This window comes from Dryobates pubescens, chromosome 32 (assembly GCF_014839835.1).
Source record: "Dryobates pubescens isolate bDryPub1 chromosome 32, bDryPub1.pri, whole genome shotgun sequence".
Classification (NCBI taxonomy): Eukaryota; Metazoa; Chordata; class Aves; order Piciformes; family Picidae; genus Dryobates; species Dryobates pubescens.
The window spans coordinates 4,531,424-4,553,154 of record NC_071643.1 but is presented as its reverse complement, the minus strand read 5'-3'; the positions used below and the strand labels follow the sequence as shown (position 1 = coordinate 4,553,154).

Here is a 21,731-nt window from a genome sequence, read left to right as displayed (position 1 = left end):
ATTTTCAGACCCTACCTTGTGCCAGGGGTGGGGAAAGAGAAATGAAAGGACTGCCTTAGTTGCTGGAGCCATCCAAGTACAAACAATAAGGCTGGGAGTAGCGTGTAGCCTGTTCTAGAACAAATGCCTGGTGCCTGCCTCCTTGTGTCAACTCCTTTTCTTGCCAGGGAGCTTTGCAGGAGTCAGTCTGGCATGCTGAACTGGAGTGAGAGCTGGTGCTTGCTGCTCAGGGATCCCCTGTACACTCCACATTCATCAGAGAGCATTGGTAGTGCGAGGGGCTGTGGCTGGAGCTTCCAGGGATTCCCTGGATCGTCAGTGGGATCTGGAAGTCCGCTTCATTTATGTCCATTTTGGTAATCCCAGCCTCATGACAGTTAAGGCTTGCTGATAAATAAGCAAGGAGCAGAAAGTTGTTGAAGGTAATGAAGTGTCTGTGAAATATGCTGCCTCACAGGGCCATGTTCACGTTGCACGTGCTCTTTTTGCTGCCGCTGTTTTCGAGCTGCTCTGCCTGCATCATTAATGAGGAGGCAGACACTGCCCTGGTAGCTGTAGATCTTCATGCTTAATTCCCTGAGTGCCTGAGTTTGTCCTGAGGAAGTTGCTTAGAAGTAGCTCTGTCTCTCAGTCACTTCATTGTCAGATCAGTCTTTTCATGTGAGGGTACCTTCTTTCACCCCACATTTGATAGTGTCTGAGGTGGGATGGAGTGAGTATGAGAGGCACCAGCTTCTCTAAGTGTCTGCTGTAATGGGACTGAGGAAATCCTATCATAAATATGCTGAATAATAAATACAATTACTATAAGTTGTAAATAATACTGAGAAGGGGGAGTGTGTTATTGGCACTCTTCAGCAAACAGAAAGCTCCCCAAAGCCAAGAGAATGGGAGGCAAAGCTTGCATGAGGCTTGTGAAAACAAGTCAGGGAAGAAAGAGAGGGCCTCCTTGGAGACAGGTCACTACTAACCGGCCCACGCCAGGCTGGAGCTGTCCAGCACCTTTTGCTTCCCTTTCTTTAAGTAGAATAGAATAGAAGTAGGGAGATTTCCCAGGAATTCAGGGCCTGTGGGGCTGTTGAAGACAGAGACAGCAGTGGGACCCACCTCTGCTGAGGAACAGGCACCCTGGGAGCTAGGAGGCTTCATGAGAATAACTTTGTGCATCCTTTTCCCTGCTGCAGAGACTTGGAGACTGTGAGAGTATCAGGGTTTCAGCCCCTCTGTTGCCCTGGCCCTCGTTCCACTCTGCAGGATGCAGCTGGGCAGAAAACCCCAACTTGCCTCTGCAGTTAATGGATAGCTGCCCATCTCTCTGTGGACTGCTGCTGATCTGTCTCCATTGCCATATTGCCACCTGTACCCAGCACAAAGTCATGTTCTCCTTAATTACTGACAAAATGTCTCTTCAGGAGCCTTCTGATAATTACTCAAGCACCCACTTAAGTGGCTTTTAATTTAGGCTCCCCACCCCCACACTCATCCGTTTCCCAGTTGCCAAGCACAGCTACTCTTATGTATAAGCCTCCACCAAAAGAAAAGGCAAATAACTTGCCCCTCTGGTTTGTACTACCTTGCATCAAGTTCAGTGAGCCCATAGCACCTCAAAAGATGGTGTTTCCAACAGGCTAGAGCAGGAGCACTCAATCATAATGAAAGATGAAAGCTCTCGTTGTGAGTTTCCCTACATCTGACAACACTTGGCAGCGCTACAGCACCTTTTGTTGTAGTGCTGCTGGCTGCCTTGCCAGCTCCTCTCATTACTGGAGGTTGCCCCTGGCCCCTGTGATGGGGCAGGAGTGTCACACAGCAGACAGCTGCCCCTGGAGTGCCTATGGACTCCTGTAAATGCTGTGGCAAGGATGAGTCGTGGCCTTCTGCTGGGTGCCACAGGAGGGGCAGCTCATGATGTCCCTGGGGCAGTGGGGGTGGAGCATTCCCAACTTGGCAGCCTTTTCTTGTGGGGGTAGAAAGGGGAACTCAGAGGATCCTGCACTCTCATCCTGAAGGACCTATTTGTATTTAAAAGGGAAGGCTTTAGACATGACTTTGATAGGTAAGCAGGGTCTGTTGCCTTTCTCCATGGCTAATAGAAGGCAAGTGCCTTCTTACTTCTCATTTCTACTTATTCCTCCTGTTTTACTGGGGTAGCCTCTGAACACCAGATTCAATCACTGACTTGGTTGCAGCAGGCTCCAGCAGCCCTTTAACTGAATCATGGGGGTTTGTGTTGTGTGATGGAATAAGATCAACAAGACACTAACTCTTTCCCTGAAGTGGGAAAAGAAACATGCATATGAAAGGGGAGGACAGGCAAGCATGGCCAGAGAGGAATTACTTGCCCAAGACAGGAGCTCTAGAGGGGTCATGAATAAAGGCTGCAAGGAAACAGCATTGCCTGGAATGGGTTGTCCAGGGAGGTGGTTGAGGCCCTGTCCCTGGAGGTGTTTAAGACCAGGCTGGATGAGGCTCTGGCCAGCCTGATCTAGTGTGGGGTATCCCTGCCCATGGCAGGGGGGTTGGAACTAGATGATCCTTGTGGTCCCTTCCAACCCTGACTGATACTCTGGTACTACTATGTCCAGAAGCTATTCTTGGAAAGCACCAGAAGAGCCCTACAAAGGGGTTAGAGTGTCTGTTGCATCTTCTGCTTTGAGCACTTCCAGAGTTCGGTAATCTGAGGGCAGAAAAGGCCAAAACTGTAATTCATGTCAGAAAGCCAAGTATGAGTTATAAAGGTTAGGGGACTGTGATGGGTATCTGCACAAGGAGCAGCCAAACAATTGGTGTGCTGGTTTGGTTGGTTGGTTGGGGTTTTTCTTCCCTTAAAAATGCAAGTGTATCAAAACTTTAAGAGGAAGAAAGGACATAGTTATTTCCCAAGAGGCCACTGCACAGGGATTTAAAGACCCAGTTTCACGCTGGTGCTCTGCCTAGTGCAAAAGCAGAGGCTTGGGGCTTCCTTCTGAAAGCGGTGAGGCCACCACTTCTACCTCAGCACTGTGCTTTCTTGCTCTTCTGGTATTTTGTGGTGAGCTCCAAAAGGCCTCATTTGCACTCCTAATGGGGGAGGAAGATAAGTTTGAACCCAAGATTTTCTTCAAAGTGGATTTCTGTTCATGTCAGTTCTAATGCTGACTGATGCCACGTGAGTCTCGGAAGCCAGGCAGAAGGGACTGTTTGTGTTTGTACAGTCTGATCTCCTGCTTCACTCAAGTCTGTACTGCACAGAGCAGAGAAGTCCTCTGTTGCAGGCATATCAAGAAGGCAAGAAACTTCTAGATAAATGGGATTTGGACTAGATGTTGGGAAGAGCCTGTCTCAGCTGAGGGTTGTGGACAGCTGCATTCCCTAGGGACATGTGGAATTTCCACTGCTGCAGCTCCCAGAGCAGGGATCGGACCAATCTTGTCAGTGACAATGAAGGTACTGCTGGCACAGTACAGGGGTGACCTCTCCAGGGTCCTTTGTACCCTGTGTGAGATGATATCAGCTCATCTATTTTTGAAAGAGGTTGGCTCTTAGGGTGAGGCGATGGACAATCCATCACAGCCCTTGCCATGTCGTTCTTTTGATGAATTACCTCTGCTATTAACAATAAACATGAGCCTCGCCTTCACTCACAGCCTCCACATCTCATTCTGACTTTGCTGGATTGAAAGAGCCCCTCCTTTTGAAAATGTTCTTACTGAGAGGTGAGAGATTTATCAGTAAAGGCCAAGACTTCACTGTCATTCTCTTGGATGCAAGGATCTCAACCATTTTTCTTCTGTGGCCACATTTCCAGCAGCAGCAAACTATCAGTGGCCACAGTATTAACAGGCTAAACACAGCTGAGTACCAAGAGCATTTTCAGAGGGCAGTCCTATGTGAAAATCCTCTGGATGTGGCTATTAGTGCAACAAAGAGAGTGAACAACTTGAGTCTCTCCCTGTACGCGTGTTCTTTGTAGACCTTAGACCCTCTTGGAGCTATGTTCTGATCCCTGCTATTTCTGAAGTGTGGCACCCAGACTTTGTGACTTTGCTGCCTGTTTGTTAGGGTACAAATATGCCAGAGCATTTCTGCTTCTGCTCCCCATTGCTCCACACTTACACCTAAGGGCTTGGCTTGGCCTCTCCCAGGCGCAGCTCTGTGGGTAAAAGCTTCTGTTCAGCTGCAGCTCTCTCACGGTTCCCAATTCCCAGAGTCACTGCTGTCTGGGGAAGAAAAAGTGCCCGGTCTTGAAGTAATAGAGACTGCATGAGCTATCCCCTGAGGTTTGGTCAGCTGTGTTAAAATGAAACGTGTTTCTGTGAACTCATTTTCCGTGTCACTTCCGTTTAGTCTCTGCCCCAGACCTGCTGCGATCATTAATTACTACTGCATTAGTCTTTGTAGCCTTGGCAAACTTAGATTCGCTTCCAGCCCACTGATATCTTTATTGATGTCTGTATTGCAGCAGCTGTGAGAGTCCAGGGAGAGAGAATGTGGGATTTCATTTTCTTGGGGAGATAGAAAAGTTGATTTATTGCTGGAGAGCAATATCACTAAAATTACAAATTACAGTGCAAATAGCAAGAGGTGTCTTTGGAGGCCAAAGGGATGTGGGGCAAGTGATGAATCCACACAGATCCTTTATACCCAGCACTTTAGGTCAGCAGAGGATGAAGGAGTCTCCAGACCTTGTCCTATTTGTCTGACAGCTGTAATCTCATATTTACATTTAGTGTTGAGCATGCCCTTGCAGGATGTGGAGAGAAATAAGCAGGTTTGGTTAAATAAGATGCAATCTGGATGCATGTAATTTCAGGCATCCTGAGGGCAGGATTAATGTCCCAGTGCTCCTGTTCTGCAGAGCTTGATGGCAGTGGGAGGACCAGGTTTGGGCAGAGTCACTGCATTCCCTGCCAGCTCTCTGGACCGCAAGGAGCCTTTGCTAAGTGACAGCACAATGGGTGCTGCCCCTTTGAAGCACTGCTCTTCTAACCCAGCAGGATTTGAGGTATGACCTGGCTCAGGCTGCAAATGCCAAGCTTCTTATGGATTTGGAGGTTAGATGAAGGGACAAGCAAAGTTGAGGGGCAGGGAACTTTCCAAGGCCTCTTAAAGTCTGGCAGAAGCCATTATGTGCAGACAGAGAGACTTACGGGTCCAGAGTGAGTTTGTTACTTCTCCTTGACAGCTTCCCTCTCTTCCTCCCTTCTTGGCCTATGCCAGTGCAACACTTGTGCATTAAGGAGGCTGATGTCTCCAATCTCTGAGCCTTGGCTTGTGGAGCAGGCAGTCCCACAGCCCAGCTGGAGGATTGTGATAGGGGTTTCGTCCTCCTTCCCTTCTTTTTATCGTTCTCCATCATATAATCGGGCTGCTTTGCCTCAGTCAGATCTAATCTGCGAGGATCTCTTTGACTTTCAGCAAAGTCAGCTTGATGGAAACTTCAAATTGAAAGGCTTCTCTTGACATGCTTCAAAAAGGTTGGAACCCGTGTCTGCTGGCTGCATGGTGACAATATGAGGAGATTTTACAACTTGACCAGCTTTTCAAGGAGTGAGGGAAAGTATGGGCAGGCCCTTAGCCCTGCTGAGCCCAGAGGTTTGAAGGCCCTGGGGCTGAAGCTGTACTGTGGAGTCACACTTCTCTCTCCAGCCAGACCAGATTGCCTTTGGTGAGATGTAAAGCCAGATACAACCAGGTTCATTGTTCCTGGGATTTGGGCACACCTCATTATTGAAGCTGTTGGCCAAAATGGACTACAGGTTGTCATCAAACAAGATCTAGAGAGAATGATGGGGATGGCTGGGGAGGGGAAAGTTGTAGGAGTTGTCATGTTCATGGAAGTGCCACTGCCCTGAGGTCTAAGGGCTAGGCCATGATGTGTTTGCATTCAGTCTCAGGCTCCCAACTGAGGTTGTTCTGTGATGACTACTTCGCCTGTTTCAGCTTCAAGCTTCTGTTCTCCCTTAAAAGCAGAATGGATGTGGTCTTGTCCTCTTTCTTGCGTGCTGTGAATGCAGACATAAGACCTGGGGTGAAATCTTGAGTCCATGCTCTCCCACCCCTTCTAGTTCCTTGCACTTTGTGTGGTTTACAGCTACTACATGGGTGGCTGCAGGTGAACAAGTCCTCAAAGAGGCAAATGGAGGGAGCTGCTGGATGTTGGGAGAAACCCAGTGAGAGCAGGCAGCTGTATGTCCTGTCTTTTAAATTCAGCAGCTGTGGTGCAGCCAAGAAGATACTTGCATTTTCTTTCTGTAGGTGGGTGCTTCTAAGCCTGGAACAGCTGGTTGGCTGTGTTTCCCTCAGAAAGAGAAAGCTCTTAGTTTTGCCTTGCACAAGGTTATCTGCAAGCAGAGTAACGATCCTTTCATTGCTCCTTGATTGGAGACCCTTCAGTGAGGCCTCCTCCCTGCACTGCCTTAACGACTCAAGTGCTGTGTGGGAGCCCTTTCCCTGGACTCCTGCCACTAATGAAGCCACAACTAAATGCAGCCACATCACTGCAAAGACAACAGTAATTCATGCCCTGATCCCATTGGGGAAGGCAATGGCAGTGGCTGATGACCAGGACTGATGGGGTAGGGTACTATCAGTAGCTTTGAGATGAGCCCATCTAGAACAGTACTCAAGTCTTGCTCAGGCACGTGGGACAGGCACTGACCTGTCTGCAAGGTCTCTCTTCTTATGTGGGAATGGTTTCAGATGCCCCCTGCTACTGCTCCTTTACAGGCTTCATTTTGGGCAGATGACTTCTGCAGCAGAATCGACCCTAGATGGTGCACCTGCCTGCTGTTCCCAGCAGGTGCTTCCAGAACCCAGGAGACAAAAAAAATCTATTCAACTACAGAGGAAACTTCTTGAAAGGAAAGGCATCGTGGCATTTTCATTCATGGACAGTCACTCACACAGCTGCCTTCAGTGAAGCAAAGCTTTCTTGTGTTCCCCTGCCTCCATCTGACACAGGCAACATGGCACTGAGGAGAAATAAAACCTTGTGTTAAGTAAAAATACTCTCTTAAAAAGGGGGGGGAAAAAAGGAGGAGATATAAAATCCAAGTAAAAGGATTTCTTTTTCTGGGCTCCCAGCTGGTTTTGTTGTTTTGGTGCTGCTTGTGGCCTGGTTTTTGCAGCAGTAGCTTCCCTCTGCAGTCTGTGTCACTGCATACCTGCCACTTGCTCTGAGACACAGACAAACCCAGCTTCTCCCCAGCCTAGAGCTTGTTTTTAAAGGCACTGGGGTAGGCTGATGACTGCTCCTCGTGATGAGCTGCAAATTTTGTTTTAATTGAACCTTTGAAGCCAAAAAGAAAAAAGGGGGTGAGGGGCCCATTAAATAAATTATTTTAATATAGCAATCAGATGATGCAGGCTCTTCTGTGTTTATTAAAAGGCCTAGTCAGCTCAGAGCTCAGCTGTGCGAGAACAGCCCAGAAAGGCAGCCAGTTCTGTACCCGCTGCTGTTTTAGGGCCAGATCTCTCTCCCCTGAACAGCATCTTGTTAAGTGGCCATGTGAATTCTTAGTAGGCTTCCAAACATAGATATAAAAAAAAAACAAACCACCCCATGCATTGTAAACAGAATTGCCCTGCACAGAAACCAAGCAAAATACTGGAAGGTCTTGTCTTTTCCTTTATCAGGTTACCCAGGCATCTGTTGTGTTGTGTTTGGGTTGGGTTGTTTTTTTTAACAGAAGTCCACCCACGCAGAGAGACTGAGGAGTGCCAGAGCTGCATGAATTTTAATTATGCCAGACATACAACCAAGGGGCTACCTTGTCAAGAAGAAAGTTAATAAAACGTGGATATGGGCTTCATTCTGCTCGATCAGCAGCCCTGGCAGCACACGTTCTAGCTGTAATTTACCCCGGGGTGGAAACCGGGTGCGCTTCTGAAGAGGTGCCTGCCTCCAGGCTTTCAAACTCAACACTGCCTTCCTATTGGAAGAGCTTTGTTGCTATGCTGCTGTAAAAGGGTGAATTAGGCCATTCATAATTATTGGTGGCCAGAGATGGGTGGCTTCTTTTCCCCACTCAGCTCCAGCAGCACGCGTGCACGTTTTAACGTGAGATTCAATTTAACTCTCCCCCTTAACTTCCATGCCTGCGTCTTCGGTAGCTTTGCAGATAAGGGCAGCAGAAAAGCTGCCTGCACTTCTCTCCCCAGTTAGCTCTGTGTGCACAGAATTAGTATAAGCAGAGATGCTCCTCGTGGCTGAAGCTACAGAATGTAGCCCGTGGCTTTTGATGCCTCTATGAAAAATAAACAGGATATTCTGTTAGCAACCCTGCGGGAATTATTTCACTTCACTAAGGAAAAATGCCAATAATCTCCGTTTGTGACCTAGATAGATCGCTCTCTTTAGGTAGGCAAGGGAATGTGATTCGAGATCTCTTCTCTGTGCAAGCCACCCAAGCCCTGAGATTCAGCCAGGCCTTCATTTTAAACCTCAGCACTGAGGACAGGAGAATTTGTTGATCAGATGAACCACACGTCAGAAATTAAGAGTGTCTTGAAATGTTTACATCGACCTCCTTCCACTGGGAGTGCCTAATGCATGGGCTGCTCTGTGACTAGGGTGAGGTGGGGATGTTTAGTAAGCTTCAGTAGTCTGATCTTCCAGTAGCCATGGGTGGTCTGACCCTCTGCCTGCTCCTGTGTGCAGGATAGGGCTTTTCTCCACAAACTGCATACCTCTTCAGCGTGAGCAAGACACACTGTCTTGCTTGTTCATTTTATGAATCAGTGCTGTTCTCAGCTCCCCTCTTCAGAGCATGCACTGTGCAGCTCTCCCAGCTGGGAGTGGAGGTGAGGAGGGAGCCCAGGGAAGAATCATAGAATCAATAGGGTTGGAAGAGACCTCAAAGATCATCAAGTCCAACCTGTCACCCAAGACCTCATGACTACTAAACCATGGCACCAAGTGCCACGTCCAATCTCCTCTTGAACACCTCCAGGAATGGTGACTCCACCACCTCCCTGGGCAGCACATTCCAATGGCTAGCAGCTCTCTCTGGGAAGAACTTTCTCCTCACCTCCAGCCTAAACTTCCCCTGGTGCAGCTTGAGACTGTGTCCTCTTGTTCTGGTGCTGGTTGCCTGGGAGAAGAGACCAACTCCCTCCTGGCTGCAACCTCCCTTCAGGTAGTTGTAGAGAGCAATAAGGTCTCCCCTGAGCTTCCTCTTCTCCAGGCTAAGAGGACTCAGGGGAGAAAAAAATCCCTTAATAATTATGTAGAAAATATATAATAATTGATATTCTATCAATCTAATATGCTGATAGAAGAGAAAGAACAGAATAGAGTAGAAATATTAGATTAGATTAATATGTAAGACAAAAATATGTGCCTTAAGGAAAAATGCCATACTGGTCCTGTTTGGTCAAACAATTCAGCTTCCATTGGTGGCAGTGAGGACTGCAGCCCCTGATTTAAGCAGGGGGCTAGGTGGTATAGAGCAGCAGAGGCTCTAATACCATCAAAGAGGAACGACTGTTACAGATGAAAATGGGAGATACTGTGAGGCCTGTTTAACTAAGAGGAATTTGAAGGAGAGAACTACCATTGCTGGAGACCAAAACACTTCTCTGTTTCACTTGGCAGCCCACCAAAAGTAACGTTTTACCTACCTGCAAGAATGACAGTGCAGGAGCACGATGAGGTTGGCAGTCAGTGCTCCAGCTGAAGGCAGCTCTGGACTTGCTTGATGTTTATAGAAGCATGGGCTCTTCAGGAAGTTTCCTGGGCATGATCCAGGGTGGTACAGAGCAGGTGTGCATGCCAGTAGCAGGAGTTCATGGCTCTGTGCCTGCATTCAGGCCCAAACCCCCTGGACTCATTGGCCATCTATAAAGACAGATCTGTGCATTACCAAAAGCAACACTGTGTTTGGTTTCGCAAGCTCTGCTTTAATTCCATCCCTGCAGAAGCAAAGAGAGACGCTGGGAGAAGCATTTCTCCTTGGAGTTACAGCAGCCCTCCTTTCAGATCCACCAGAAAACAAAAATACTGTGACCAGCTTTATCACTGATGGTGATCCTTTTTCAGTGCAGAGCTGCTGTTCCTGGTTTACAGCCACACATAAAAAACCCAACCCAAAAACCCCCAAATTAGTTGCATGCCAAAATAACTGAAACTTATCTAATGTGGTGGGGAGATAACCCAGCATTCTCTCACCAGAGATTTGAAAGCTACAGGCAAACAAGCATCTTTATATAGAGATGGAAAACCTCTTTCTTGGGAAGATAGCAGATTTGCTCACATCCTTTGAAGATGAAGCTTTGGATAATTCACTAGCAGTTCAGACAGTGATTCTCTGATTGCAAACAGCTTTCTCTAGGCCATGCCTGTACCTTGTACTGCAACATTCTTTGATGTCAAGGGAAATAATCCAGCAAAGAAAATTAAAATATGAAGCATTTTAGTTACAGGAAAGGGAAGGAAAATCTTTATTGATCGGGACAGTGAAATCTGCTCAAAAAAGGCTGGCAGCAGTTAAAAAGAGATCAACAGCCAAACATTTATCTCTCCCAAATGGTTTTGAATATCTTCCTTTCCTGTTCTCTCCTGGAGAACCTGATTCCACCTCATCTTGGCATGCATGGGGATTAAGAATGAAAATGGGGAAGTAATGCCGGAGTGTGGTTAATCTGTATGGACATAGGGGGTGGTTGCTTCAGTTGACTTCCCCCCCAATACATGAAAATAACATAGAGCTGAAGTTCTTGCAGTGAAGTAGTTACACAGATTATTTTCCTCAAGTTGGTGATTCCCAGAGCATGTCACCAACTGGTTTAAAGGGCTCTCTTCAGCAGTGTACATGCTTTAAGCCTATACCTTCAGGACTGAAGTAGTCAAGCAGGCACCTGGTACTCACCGAAGTGTAGCAGGTCAGGTCTGCTCTTACCATCTCTCCCTCCACCCTGACCACAGTATCTTGCTCAGCACCTCCTGCACGTACGCTCTTTAAGTTCACTGTTACTTGAACCTGAAATCTGGAGAGCACCATTCTTGCGGTAGCAGCTGCAGTTACTTACCCGGATAATCAGAGGTGTATTTCTGTTGGGTACAGTTTTCTGGATGGAAATATGAGGGAACTCACCCAGTTCAGCGCCTGCTGATATACTGGTGGTCTGCCTTGGGACCGCTCTAAGGTCCCAAGTTCTGTAGTGCTCACGCTGCAGCAAGCTCACTCCGCTCCTCAGACCGGGCACCGACAAACCGCCTACCCCCGGCAATGCAGCCCTTGGGGTACCGGCGTGTACCGCTCTCACTCTGCTTTGCACGCAGAAATAGGGACAGACATGGACATGCCTGCCTGCTGTGGCCGGAGTGGCTGCACAAGTCACGGGAGGCTCTCTGGGAGGGGACGGGCGGGGCGGCAGCTCCGGGGAAGCCCGGCTCCCGCGGGGGCGGTGAGCCGGACCGGGGGCTGCCCGGGCGGAGGGGCAGAGCCGCCGCGGAGCTGCAGTTGCCTCGGTCTGCCTGCGTGATTTTTCTCATCCAAACCTCGATCACGTAGGGTTGCGTAGAGGAGGACGAGCGGGAGCAGCTGCAATTCTCCCCCAGCCCGGAGCCTAGCTCCCGGCCGGCACCGACCCCATACGCTCCGCCCGGCCGCTGCGGAGCTTCCCGCCGCCTCGGCAGCAGCCCTGCGCGGCGTAGGCGTTCGGGGGGGCTTCCCTGGCCCCTCCCTCTCTTCTCCTCCCCCATCCTCGCCTCGGCCCCACCCGCTCCTGGCTCCCGGGCCAGGCCGGAGGATGCGGGCGGGCGGTGTGTGCGGCTCGGCTCCTCCTCGCCCCGCCGCCGTCGGGCGGCACCGCGGAGCATCCTGAGCTCCGCACGGAGCAGCGGCAGAATAGCGGCAGCCGCACCCCCCGCCCTCTTCCTCCTTCTCGCATCGCTCCTCCCGCCGCCGTCCCCGCCGCGGCAGCCGGGCCCGGGGTCGCCCCGGTGCCGAGAGCTCCGCGGCCTCTCTCCGGGCCGGACGATGTGGGTTGCTGCTGTCGGGGAGAGCCGCTGCCGGGGCAGAGGCGGCGAGCAGGGCTGGGGGAGCTACGCCAGCCATGGCGCTGTGAGCCCGAGGCGCCGAGCTGCGGCGATGTGAGCCCTCTGCCCCGGCCCGGCCGCCTCTTTTTTTTTTTTTTTTTTTCTCCCCCCCCCTTTTTTTTTCTTCCCCTTTTCCTCCCCTTGATTTAATTTAATTTTATCTTCTCTTTTTCAATTGTTTGCTGGCCTGGTGCTTTTTATTGTTGCTGCTTTTTCCTTCTCCTCCCGCCTTTTCAGCAAGCGGAGTGGGGAGGGGGAGAAAAGAGGAAGAGGAGGAGTGCGAACAGAAATGCAGCGCAGCTCGCCCTGAGCCCGGCCTCGGGGAGCGGAGCGGAGCCGCGTCCATGTGCGCGCACTGCCGCGCCGCGCGTCGGAGCCACCGCGCTGGGGCCGGGGCTGGCAGTGGGCCGGGGGGGCTCTGACTCATCCCACAGCCCCTCGCCGGAGAGCGGCCGGCGGGAGGAAGCGCCTGCGCCCGGCGGAGCGGAGAGCGGCACCGCGCCGCAGGGACCCGCGGATCCTCCGCGCCCCCCTCCTCCCTCCATTGGACACAGCTGCTGTCGACGGACCTTTGCAAGCGGGGCAGCAGCCTCCCGGATTTACAAGGCGCGGGGGAGCTGCCAGCCCGGCCGCGGGGGGTTTGGTCGACGGCTGCCCGCACCGGGATTTTCGCATCCCGGGGACAGACCCATGGGCGGTGGGGTCCGGCGGCCAGCCATGGTTGTTAGCCCGGGCGCCCTGCTCCGCCTGGCCGGCTGAGCCCTCCCCGGCGCCGGGACTCGGGGCTGCAGCGCGTTAGGCGGGGAGTTCCCGGCCCCGTCCCCGCGGGGCGCGGCGGCGCCTCGGCCCCAGCGCGCCCGGGAGGCGCCCCCCGGAGCGGCGCGGACCGGCGCGGGGGGCCCATGAGCGGCGATGGCAGCGGCGATCGCCAGCTCGTTGATCCGGCAGAAGCGGCAGGCGAGGGAGTCCAACAGCGACCGAGTGTCGGCCTCCAAGCGCCGCTCCAGCCCCAGCAAGGACGGGCGCTCCCTGTGCGAGAGGCACGTCCTGGGGGTCTTCAGCAAAGTGCGCTTCTGCAGCGGCAGGAAAAGGCCGGTGAGAAGGAGACCGGGTGAGTATGGCGGGCTGGGACCTTGGGAACCCGCTTCGCTGGATGGGGTGGCCCCCAGCCCACCGGGATGTCTGCTCCGCGGTGGGGCGGTCCGGTCCCGGGGCTTTCCCGGCACTGACAGGTACCGTTTGGGGACGGACTTGCTCCGCGCTCAACTTTCGCCTCGGCCCGGACGCGTCCCCATCCCCAGGCTAGTGGGGATGGGTGGGCACGACCCCTGCAGCCGGCATTCCTCCACCGCTGTCCAAAGCGTGAGCAGAGCGGGGTCTCCGCCACGAGCTTCAGCAGTGCTACCTTATCCCGTCATTGTGTTTTTCCACCTCCCTGTAGGTATTGTTTTTAAACAGTCTCCTCTTATTTTCTGCGTAGTGACAGGGAAATCGATAAACTGAGGATCGGTTAGAATTGTGGCCACTTGATAACTAGATCCATCAAGTGCTACTTCACGATCAGAGTTGCATAGGGAATTTCATTACCTTATAAAGCTTTCCAGATGGCAGCCGCACGACCGTCACACCTAGTTTGGAGCTTTCAGGGACCAAGAAATGCTTTTTGTGGTAGTCTTTTGTTCCCCCCCTCCCCCTTTTTTGTGTGTGTATGCGTGTGCTCGGTCTTGGAAACTTCAGCCCTGGCTACGTGTTGCTCACGTTGCCACGACGAGGTCCCACCACCCACAGTTCCAGCTCTGAGCAGTGTTCTCAGCTGTCCTTGGTAGGTTTGAGAACCAAGTGCCCAGCAAGAGCAGGTCCTCCCTGATTTCTCAGTGGAATTGACTTTTTACTTCTCCCTTTATTTTTTTTCCCTGCCATAAATCACCACCCAGGTAAGCAAACGAATGGGCTTGAGGAGCTGCCGTGAACATACACTTTTCTTAGGTGTCTGTTAGTGTTGTGGTTAAAAGAGTTTGCCTAGTGCTTTGGGATGTGCCACCAACCTGTGTAATCCTCTCACGTTTTCCATTGACGTTGGTGTTTTGCTTGTTGCTTTTGTCTCTTCATGGAGCCCTTTCTGCACGTCTGAAGTCTGTCAGTCATGGCTCTACAGCAAGACGTCAGAGCTAGCTAAGGGCTCTTCTGCTGCTCTGTAGATTGAGGTACATGACCTGTACTCAAGTGAGGAACAAAATAGAGAAAATGCCTCTCACCATAGAAGGCCACTTACTGTTGTCAACAAGGGGAGAGAATAATTACTCTGGATTGCTGTCAGCACCCCAATCCTTTTGAGGCAGGGACTATATTTAGCTAGTAAAATGCTTCAGGACTTGCCGTTAATGGGTTAGGCCCTGAAAACCACACTCTTTACCAGTCTGTTTGGAAGCAGCTACCAAAAAGGGGATGCAAAACAGCTGAAATACAGCACGAGTGGAAATATTCAAAGGGAAGAAAGTTGCTTTTTTTAAGGAAAAAAAAAATCTCCAGTTACAGTGAGTGGTAGCTGGGCCATCCTATGTAGGATTAACCTGCGAGCCCAGACCAAAAATGGCTTTTACCAAAACAATGGAGTCATTTTGTCTCAGGAATCTCTCTTTGCAGTGGGAGTGGAACCTGAGAATCTCACTGGTGAAATATTTTCCCATTCCTCCGTACTCCCCATCTCCATCCGCTATGGAATGCCAGTCCCTCAGGGACTAAGAGGGCTGAGAAGTCTTCAGCTGTTACCTAGATCTCAGGATGCTTTGTCTCATTAAAGTTTGAGTGACTTTCACAGCAGGGTGTGGTTGGTGGGACTTTTTGTTTGTCCTGGCACAGTGCTCTCAGGTGCACAGGTCCAATGCTGCTTCCTTTGGACTTACTAAAAGCCTGTGAAGAATTGATGGACTTCCCATGCTGAGGAAGGTGTTCAATAATAGACCAGAGTGACTTAAGGGAGGCTTTTTACTGACTTAGAAGAGGGGTCGGTGCTACTCAGTGCTGTAAAAACAGAGCTGTTCAGTCTGCAGAGCTGCCAGTCAATCACTCATAGCCAGTACTGTATTCATTGTGTATGATTAAAGAATTAGAGTACTAAGTTGCTTTGGAAAAAAAATCAAGTGACCTTTTCTAGGCTATGGACTGTGTCTGCTTCACTTCCCCGTATCATATCCATCTTCCAAACAGAGATACCTTTCACTGGTGCATCCTATTCCTGGACTCAGGTGTGCGGCTTTGGAAGGCAGCATGGCACTGTGTTTGCTGTTACTCGTGCCCAGATAACCTATGCATTGCAGTGCTGCTCTTCTGTAGGGAAAATGACATGCAAGTCAATTGCAGCTGGTTTAAAGACTTGTGCAGGCATGGTGCAGTAACCCAGGAGCCCAGTGGTGATGTGTACTCAGTGGTCTGCTGGCTCGGTAGTTTGCAAGTCAGTGAAGGGAAGGTGAGAAACATCCAGTTTCAAAAGGTGTGCAATTGCATCTGCAAATGGTATGGCACCAGGGGACCGATCTTTACTTTTCTGAACTTGGGCAGTAAGTATCAAAATACTTCACGTTTACAGAGTGAGTTTCACCTGTGGCACTCAAAAGGCTCTGCCACATGGAGAGGATTCTTCCCAGACAGCAGGCACAGAGCAGTTACCTGACACAGAGACCTAATTCCTGCTGCTCCTTCCAGCACAATGTGCTTTGGGCCTCTTGCTGCCGGTGAAGCTTGCAGTGCAGCAGTAGCAACTTGCACCGTTACAGAAACACAACTCCAGCGGTGGTTCAGGTTGCCTCTGCTCTTTGCTTTTGTAGAACTAACCATGTGAGCTTGTGTCAATGAAATGTTTCTAATATGTGACTCGGAGCAGTGCTGTAACTGAAATACTCTGTAAAGGTATTTGTGATCAGAGTTCCTTCACACTGGATGGTACCTTGTGCTCCACTTTACAGCTTGTGTGAAGCAAGAGTGAAATAGTCCTGCTCTTGTATGAGGAGGGAGAATTCCCACCCAGTTCAGGCTCACTCAGTGGTGAGGATGAGTAGTTGCAGGTTTGGGTAAGCTATGGGGAACCAGGTCTGCTCAGGGCCATCTTGTATAAAATCAGAGTTGTCAGCTCCTAGGGAGAGCAGGCTGCAGAAGCACCTCCTTTGTTGGTTTCAGTCAGCACCATGTTATAAAAGGAGAGCTTGTTTCATCTGCCTTGTTTGATGGGCAAAGGCAGATCTCTCTCATGCACACCTCGTGTTCTCTCCTGCGTGTGTTTGGCTGTGAGATGATTTATCAGTTTAAGACAGGTCAAATGGGGATGCTAAGCGCTGCTGAAAATTTGGACACATGGGCTTAGTCCCATTAATGTGAATTTACACAGCTCATTGGCCTCAGTTGTGCAGGTGCCAAGGAAAATTGGTGTGTTGAACAGCACCTGTGCAGTTCTATGTCTAAGGTAGGGCTGGAAAAGATTAAATTCTCTCTTTTGCTTCGACCACAGTAACTTGATAGAGGATTCAAAAGAAATTGCCATATGGCGTGCTGCAGGTTCAAGGCAGAATGATGGATCCCAAAGTTGAATGCAGAAGTCTAGACAAAGCAGCTCTCTTTACATGACTTCACTGCCAACAAATGGTTGAACCAGGTAGTTTCAACTCCTTTGTGGCCGAATTAAAGCATCCAGGCATGTCCCTTCTTCAGCTGTTTCGTAACAGGCTGGAAAGCCTGGGCTGGCGGTGCCAGCTTGTTTATGAAAGTTATGGCCGTTGCTTCTCGGACCATCTATCTTCACAGGCACAGCTCACAGGGAGAGCTGGGCTGGGGGTGGCCTTCCATCAAGTATGGCCACTGGACAGCAGAGCTGAGGAGATAGGGAGCTATGTGCAAAGGGAAACAGGACCGAGCATCAGGCACGGTGTCCAGGGGCTGCGGAAGTTTTATCTGCGTGAAGCCTGCTGGAAAGGTGGTGTCACTGGGGGAAATCGTGTTTGAATTGAGGTAGCTTTGGGTCAGGTTATGCCAAGCACTGTACAGTTTAGGCTGGATTTTAGGAAGAAGTGAAAGAGTGATTGGGCACTGGAATGTGCTGCCCAGGGAGGTGGTGGAGTTGCCATCACTGGAGGTGTTTAGGAAGAGGCTGGATGGGGTGCTTGGTGCCATGGTTTAGTTGATTAGATGGTGTTGGGTGATAGGTTGGACTTGATGATTTCAAAGGTCTTTTCCAACCTGGTCTGGTCTATTCCATTCCACTCCACTCTATTCCACTCCACTCTATTCCATTCCACTCTATTCCATTCCACTCTATTCCATTCCACTCTATTCCATTCCACTCTATTCTTGCTTCTGTTAGACAGACTTCCAGCTCAGAATGTGAAGCTCAGTCTCAAGCAGTTGGGTTTTTTTTCATCCTGGCATAGAGAAAAAAAATTTGTGGGTTTTTTCCTATATTTATCTTTTTCCCCTGTGTGATAATATATTTTGTGCCCCTCCAGGGAAAGGATGCTTTTCCTTAAGGAGATCTAAAGGCTTCTTCCAAAATCAAGGAAATGGCTTGCCCACAGGGAAAAAAAAAAGGCAGCAATTTAAAAATCTACTTTTCCCCTTGATGATATTTCTCATTTTGAGTAATAAATGGAGGTTTGAAATTCCATAGATACACATGTAGATAGTTTGGGGTTTTTTTCCAGCAGTGTAAATAAAATGTAAGAGCAACTTTAGTTGAAGGACACAGAAAGGACTCTGTTCATTTGGAGGTTCATTTAAAACATTAGAGATGTCTCTCATCTCTGCAAGCTGTTAAATTCCTCACCTTCAGTCCTCAAATCCTTCCTGATTTCCTGCAGGGGGAAGATTATGGTTGAAGCTCGTGGCAAAATCCACCTTTGTCCTTCCCTCTTAAGTTTGTCGTAGTCCCTGCTTGCTTTTACAGAGTGGTTCGTCTCAGAAGAGCTGTAATACCTGCCTAACCTGTGGAATTTGGCCCCTCTGTTGCTACTGTGTCCTAATGCTGCCTGCATTCTCTCAGTGCACAGCTGCAGCCTGCAGTAGGATTCAGGCTGGATCCCAGCACTTTCCCATAGCCTGTGCATGTGTGTCTGGGTGTGTGCCCAGCCAAGGCAGCTCCATCTCATTCTTCTGTCTGCTTCTCTGCAGAATTTGGTGCTGTGCCCCATCTCTGAGCAGTAGCTGGAGGGAGTGGAAATAGCTGGAAATCCTGGCATTGCCTGGCCATCAGGAGGTCTTAGAAGTCCTAGCTGAGATGAGAGCACGTATGCCAAGTGGCTGCCTGAACGTGAGGCTAGATAACATCAAGGGGAAGGGGCAGAGCCTTCTGAGTGTGCATCCTCCCTGTGTGGGGAAGTCTGGCATCAGAGAGATCTGCTGGTGTGCTGTAATCTCCTGCACCAGCCAGTGCTAATGAATGCCAAAATAATCAAGAGTGGGGGGGGAAGCCTCCCTCTTGCTCATGACAGCTCGACAGATGGGTTGCACTGTGTTAAATTGATCCCCGGGGGTGGTATCACACACGCTTGTGGCTTGCAGATGTGGTGACTGTCAGGGTGTGTGTCTGTGCTCACTTACTGGGTAGGGGATGGGAGGGGGTCAGGTAGCAACCTCGAGCCTATCTGGTTCTAGAATCTGGTGAAGAATTGCAGGCTTCTGTCTTACTCCAGAGCCTGGAAAACTCAGCTGCCCACCTGCTTCACAGGACGGCTGGTGGGTGAGCTTGTCAATCAGTAAAGCCACTTGGTACTAGTTCTGGATGGGCTATGGTTGATGCCAAAAAAAAAGTAATCTGTGGAAGTCATCCAAGCTCCTAGGGGGATGGACACCTTCTCTCCTCATGGCTGCAGGGGTAGCTGTGCTCGGGGGAGCAGTGAAAACTGCTAGCTGTCAGAGGAGGTTCACCATTAGAGCAATACAAGTGATTGATTCTTCCTTCACCAGCCAAATGGCAAAGTCAGGATGGAAGGAGGTTCATGAGTGATTATTTTCCCTCCCCATAAAATAAAAGATCCATATAAATCAGTTTATCATTGACTGGTATAACTGTATTTGAGGGGGGGTGGGGGGAAGGGAAGGTGTGATTTAATTTGTTGGCTTTTTATGTGTGTATTTTTCTTGTAACTTTCAGCTATACTTCTAAATGAAATGTTACTTGGAAATAAAAACCCAAAAGCTTGAGTTGCAAAAACACCACAGAATCACAGACCTCATGACTAAACCATGGCACCAAGTGCCACGTCCAGTCCCCTCTTGAACACCTCCAGGGATGGGGACTCCACCACCTCCCTGGGCAGCACATTCCAATGGCTAACAACTCTCTCTGGGAAGAACTTTCTCCTCACCTCCAGCCTAAACTTCCCCTGGCTTCTTCCTTCCTTGCTTTGCTGAATTCAGCACAGATTTAGGCTAATTTCAGTAGATCAGATGCTGCATATTTTAAGAGGTAAGGTAGCTATTACCAAAACATGCAGCGCCGTGGCTTGGGCACTTGTGGTAGTTTTAGGCTGTGCCTTTGAGATGCTTGCACAGGTCTTGAGCAGAGAAGTAGCAAAATGTAAATAGATCACTGTGGGGTGTAAAAAGGAAATTAATGATGATTCTAAACAATCTCACTGGAAGAGATAAGAGACTACAACCAGTTGTACCAAACCCCCCCCACAGCAGTGTGGAGAGCAGAGCTGCCACGGGAGATGAGGAGCCTGTAAGAATCTCCCTGCCGTTGGGAGACAAACGCAGTTATGAGGCTCACCGTGTTGAGCAACAAGTGCAGACTCACTTGGGCTCACCCTCTTGCTTCTCTTCCTCTCCCCATATGGGCACACAGTGAACTGCCAGCTAGCAAGGTGGCCAGGTGGGCGTTGATTCCATTCCTCTGGCATCCCTTCCGTGTGCTCCAGCCCTGCGTGCAGTGTGTCGGGGATTTTCCTGCTCCCGCGCAGCTGAAGCCGAAGCTGTCGTTTCTTATTCTGTGGTGCTTGGGAGGCTGTACCTAGAGAATTTTCCACAGATCTTGGAACAGAATGTAGCAGGATGTAAATAAGTTACTATTGGGTGGAGAAAGGAAAACAATGATAAGGTCTAAATGATCCCATTGGGTAGATAAAGGTGGTGGAGTCACCGTCCCTGGAAGTTGTTCCAAGAGGGGAATTGGATGTGGCACTTGGTGCCACGGTTTAGTAGCCATGAGGTGTTGGGTGACAGGTTGGACTTGATGATCTTTGAGGTCTATTCCAACCTTGTTGATTCTATGATAACAAAGAAAGTTAGATCTGTAAACTTTCTCTCTTTTTGGCTCCCTCTCTCTGGCAGATACTAACTTGTGCTGCTGCTGCTGCCTTTGCTGACCTTGAATGCATTCTTCTTGTGGTTAAGGACTAACAGCAACTCTCTGCTCTCTGTCTGGTGTGCAGGGGGTAGGGAAGGGAGCAGGGAGTGGGGGGAATCTCTTAGTAGGCCCCTGGTTTTGTCCAGTGGGGGGTTCTTGTGTTGTTTATAGAACAGAATAGACCTAACCTGATTGGAAGAGACCTTTGAGATCATCAAGTCCAACCTATCATCTATCTAATCAACTACACCATGGCACCAGCACCCCATCAAGTCTCTTCTTAAACACCTCCAGTGATGGTGACTCTACCACCTCCCTGGGCAGCCCATTCCAATGGGCAATCACTCTTTCTATGAAGAACTTCTTCCTAATATGCAGCCTAAACCTCCCCTGGTGCATCTTGAGACTGTGTCCTCTTGTTCTGGTGCTGGGTGCCTGGGAGAAGAGACCAACCCCCTCCCTTCAGGTAGTTGTAGAGAGCAAGAAGGTCTCCCCTGAGCCTCCTCTTCTCCAGGCTAAGCAACCCCAGCTCCCTCAGCCTCTCCTCATAGGGCTTGTGCTCCAAACCCCTCCCCAGCTTTGTTGGTATATGTATAAATACTGTGTATTTTCTATATGTTTATTGCATCTCTCATCTTAGATTGTATTTTTGCTTGTAAGTACAGCTTCATTTGCTTTCCAACTGAGCTGGTCTGGCAATTCTATGTTGGGGGAATTTTCAACCCACCATGTAGCATTAAAGTCAAAGGAAGAATTTTTACAAGCAAAACATGTAAGAGATTGACATCCCTTTCACATGTGACAGCTCTGTGGCTTGGTAGAAGGTGACCAAGAGTCAGGGAAAGCAGCTCCAAAGAGCTAACCTTTCAATAGTCACACATTTCCATATGCTCTGTATGCTGTTGTGGCATCATCCTCCTAGGCTGCATTATTGCTGTGCCTTCATCTTGGAAGTCTCTTGTGAAGTGACCTGTACCAAAGGGATCCACTCTGTGCCCAGGCTGCACACACTGCAGCCTATCAGGGAATGGTCCCTCTGTACTCTTTAGTAGCTAGTTTGTCTCTATTCCCTAGCTAGCACAGTATTCTTCACATTAATCCTTTTTGAGCATAAAGCAAACTACTGCATCTTGTGCACACTTCACTGTGCCCTGACCTGTAGCAGAATCCTGAAACAATCCTTTCCAGAGGCTGCTTTTGCTTTGCATCTCTGTTAAGAGCTTGCAGCAGAGCCACGGACACAGTTTGTGCCCCTCACCAAGTGAAGGCCACTAAGAGGGATCCTTAGAATAAATGCTTTTGAAAGAGTGGTTTGTGCCTTGGAGGGGAATCTGTGTGGACTCAGAATTCTTGCAGCATGTTAGCAGGGCTGTGGGG

The 21,731-nt window shown here is 49.8% G+C and overlaps 1 protein-coding gene across 3 annotated transcripts in view; it reads left to right on the top strand.

Annotated features, from left to right (window-relative positions):
- The window catches only part of FGF12 (fibroblast growth factor 12), a 306,990-nt gene that overhangs the window by 157,774 nt on the left and 127,485 nt on the right, over nucleotides 1-21,731 (top strand). Inside the window, exon 1 of one of the 3 annotated variants that reach the window (XM_054175618.1) lies at nucleotides 12,153-13,133. The exons of the other annotated variants lie outside the window; for them this stretch is intronic. Coding sequence (XP_054031593.1) covers nucleotides 12,935-13,133 — 199 coding nt within the window. The 5' untranslated portion in view covers nucleotides 12,153-12,934. Of the gene's footprint in view, nucleotides 1-12,152; nucleotides 13,134-21,731 lie in introns of those variants that run through there. 3 annotated transcript variants of the gene reach the window in all.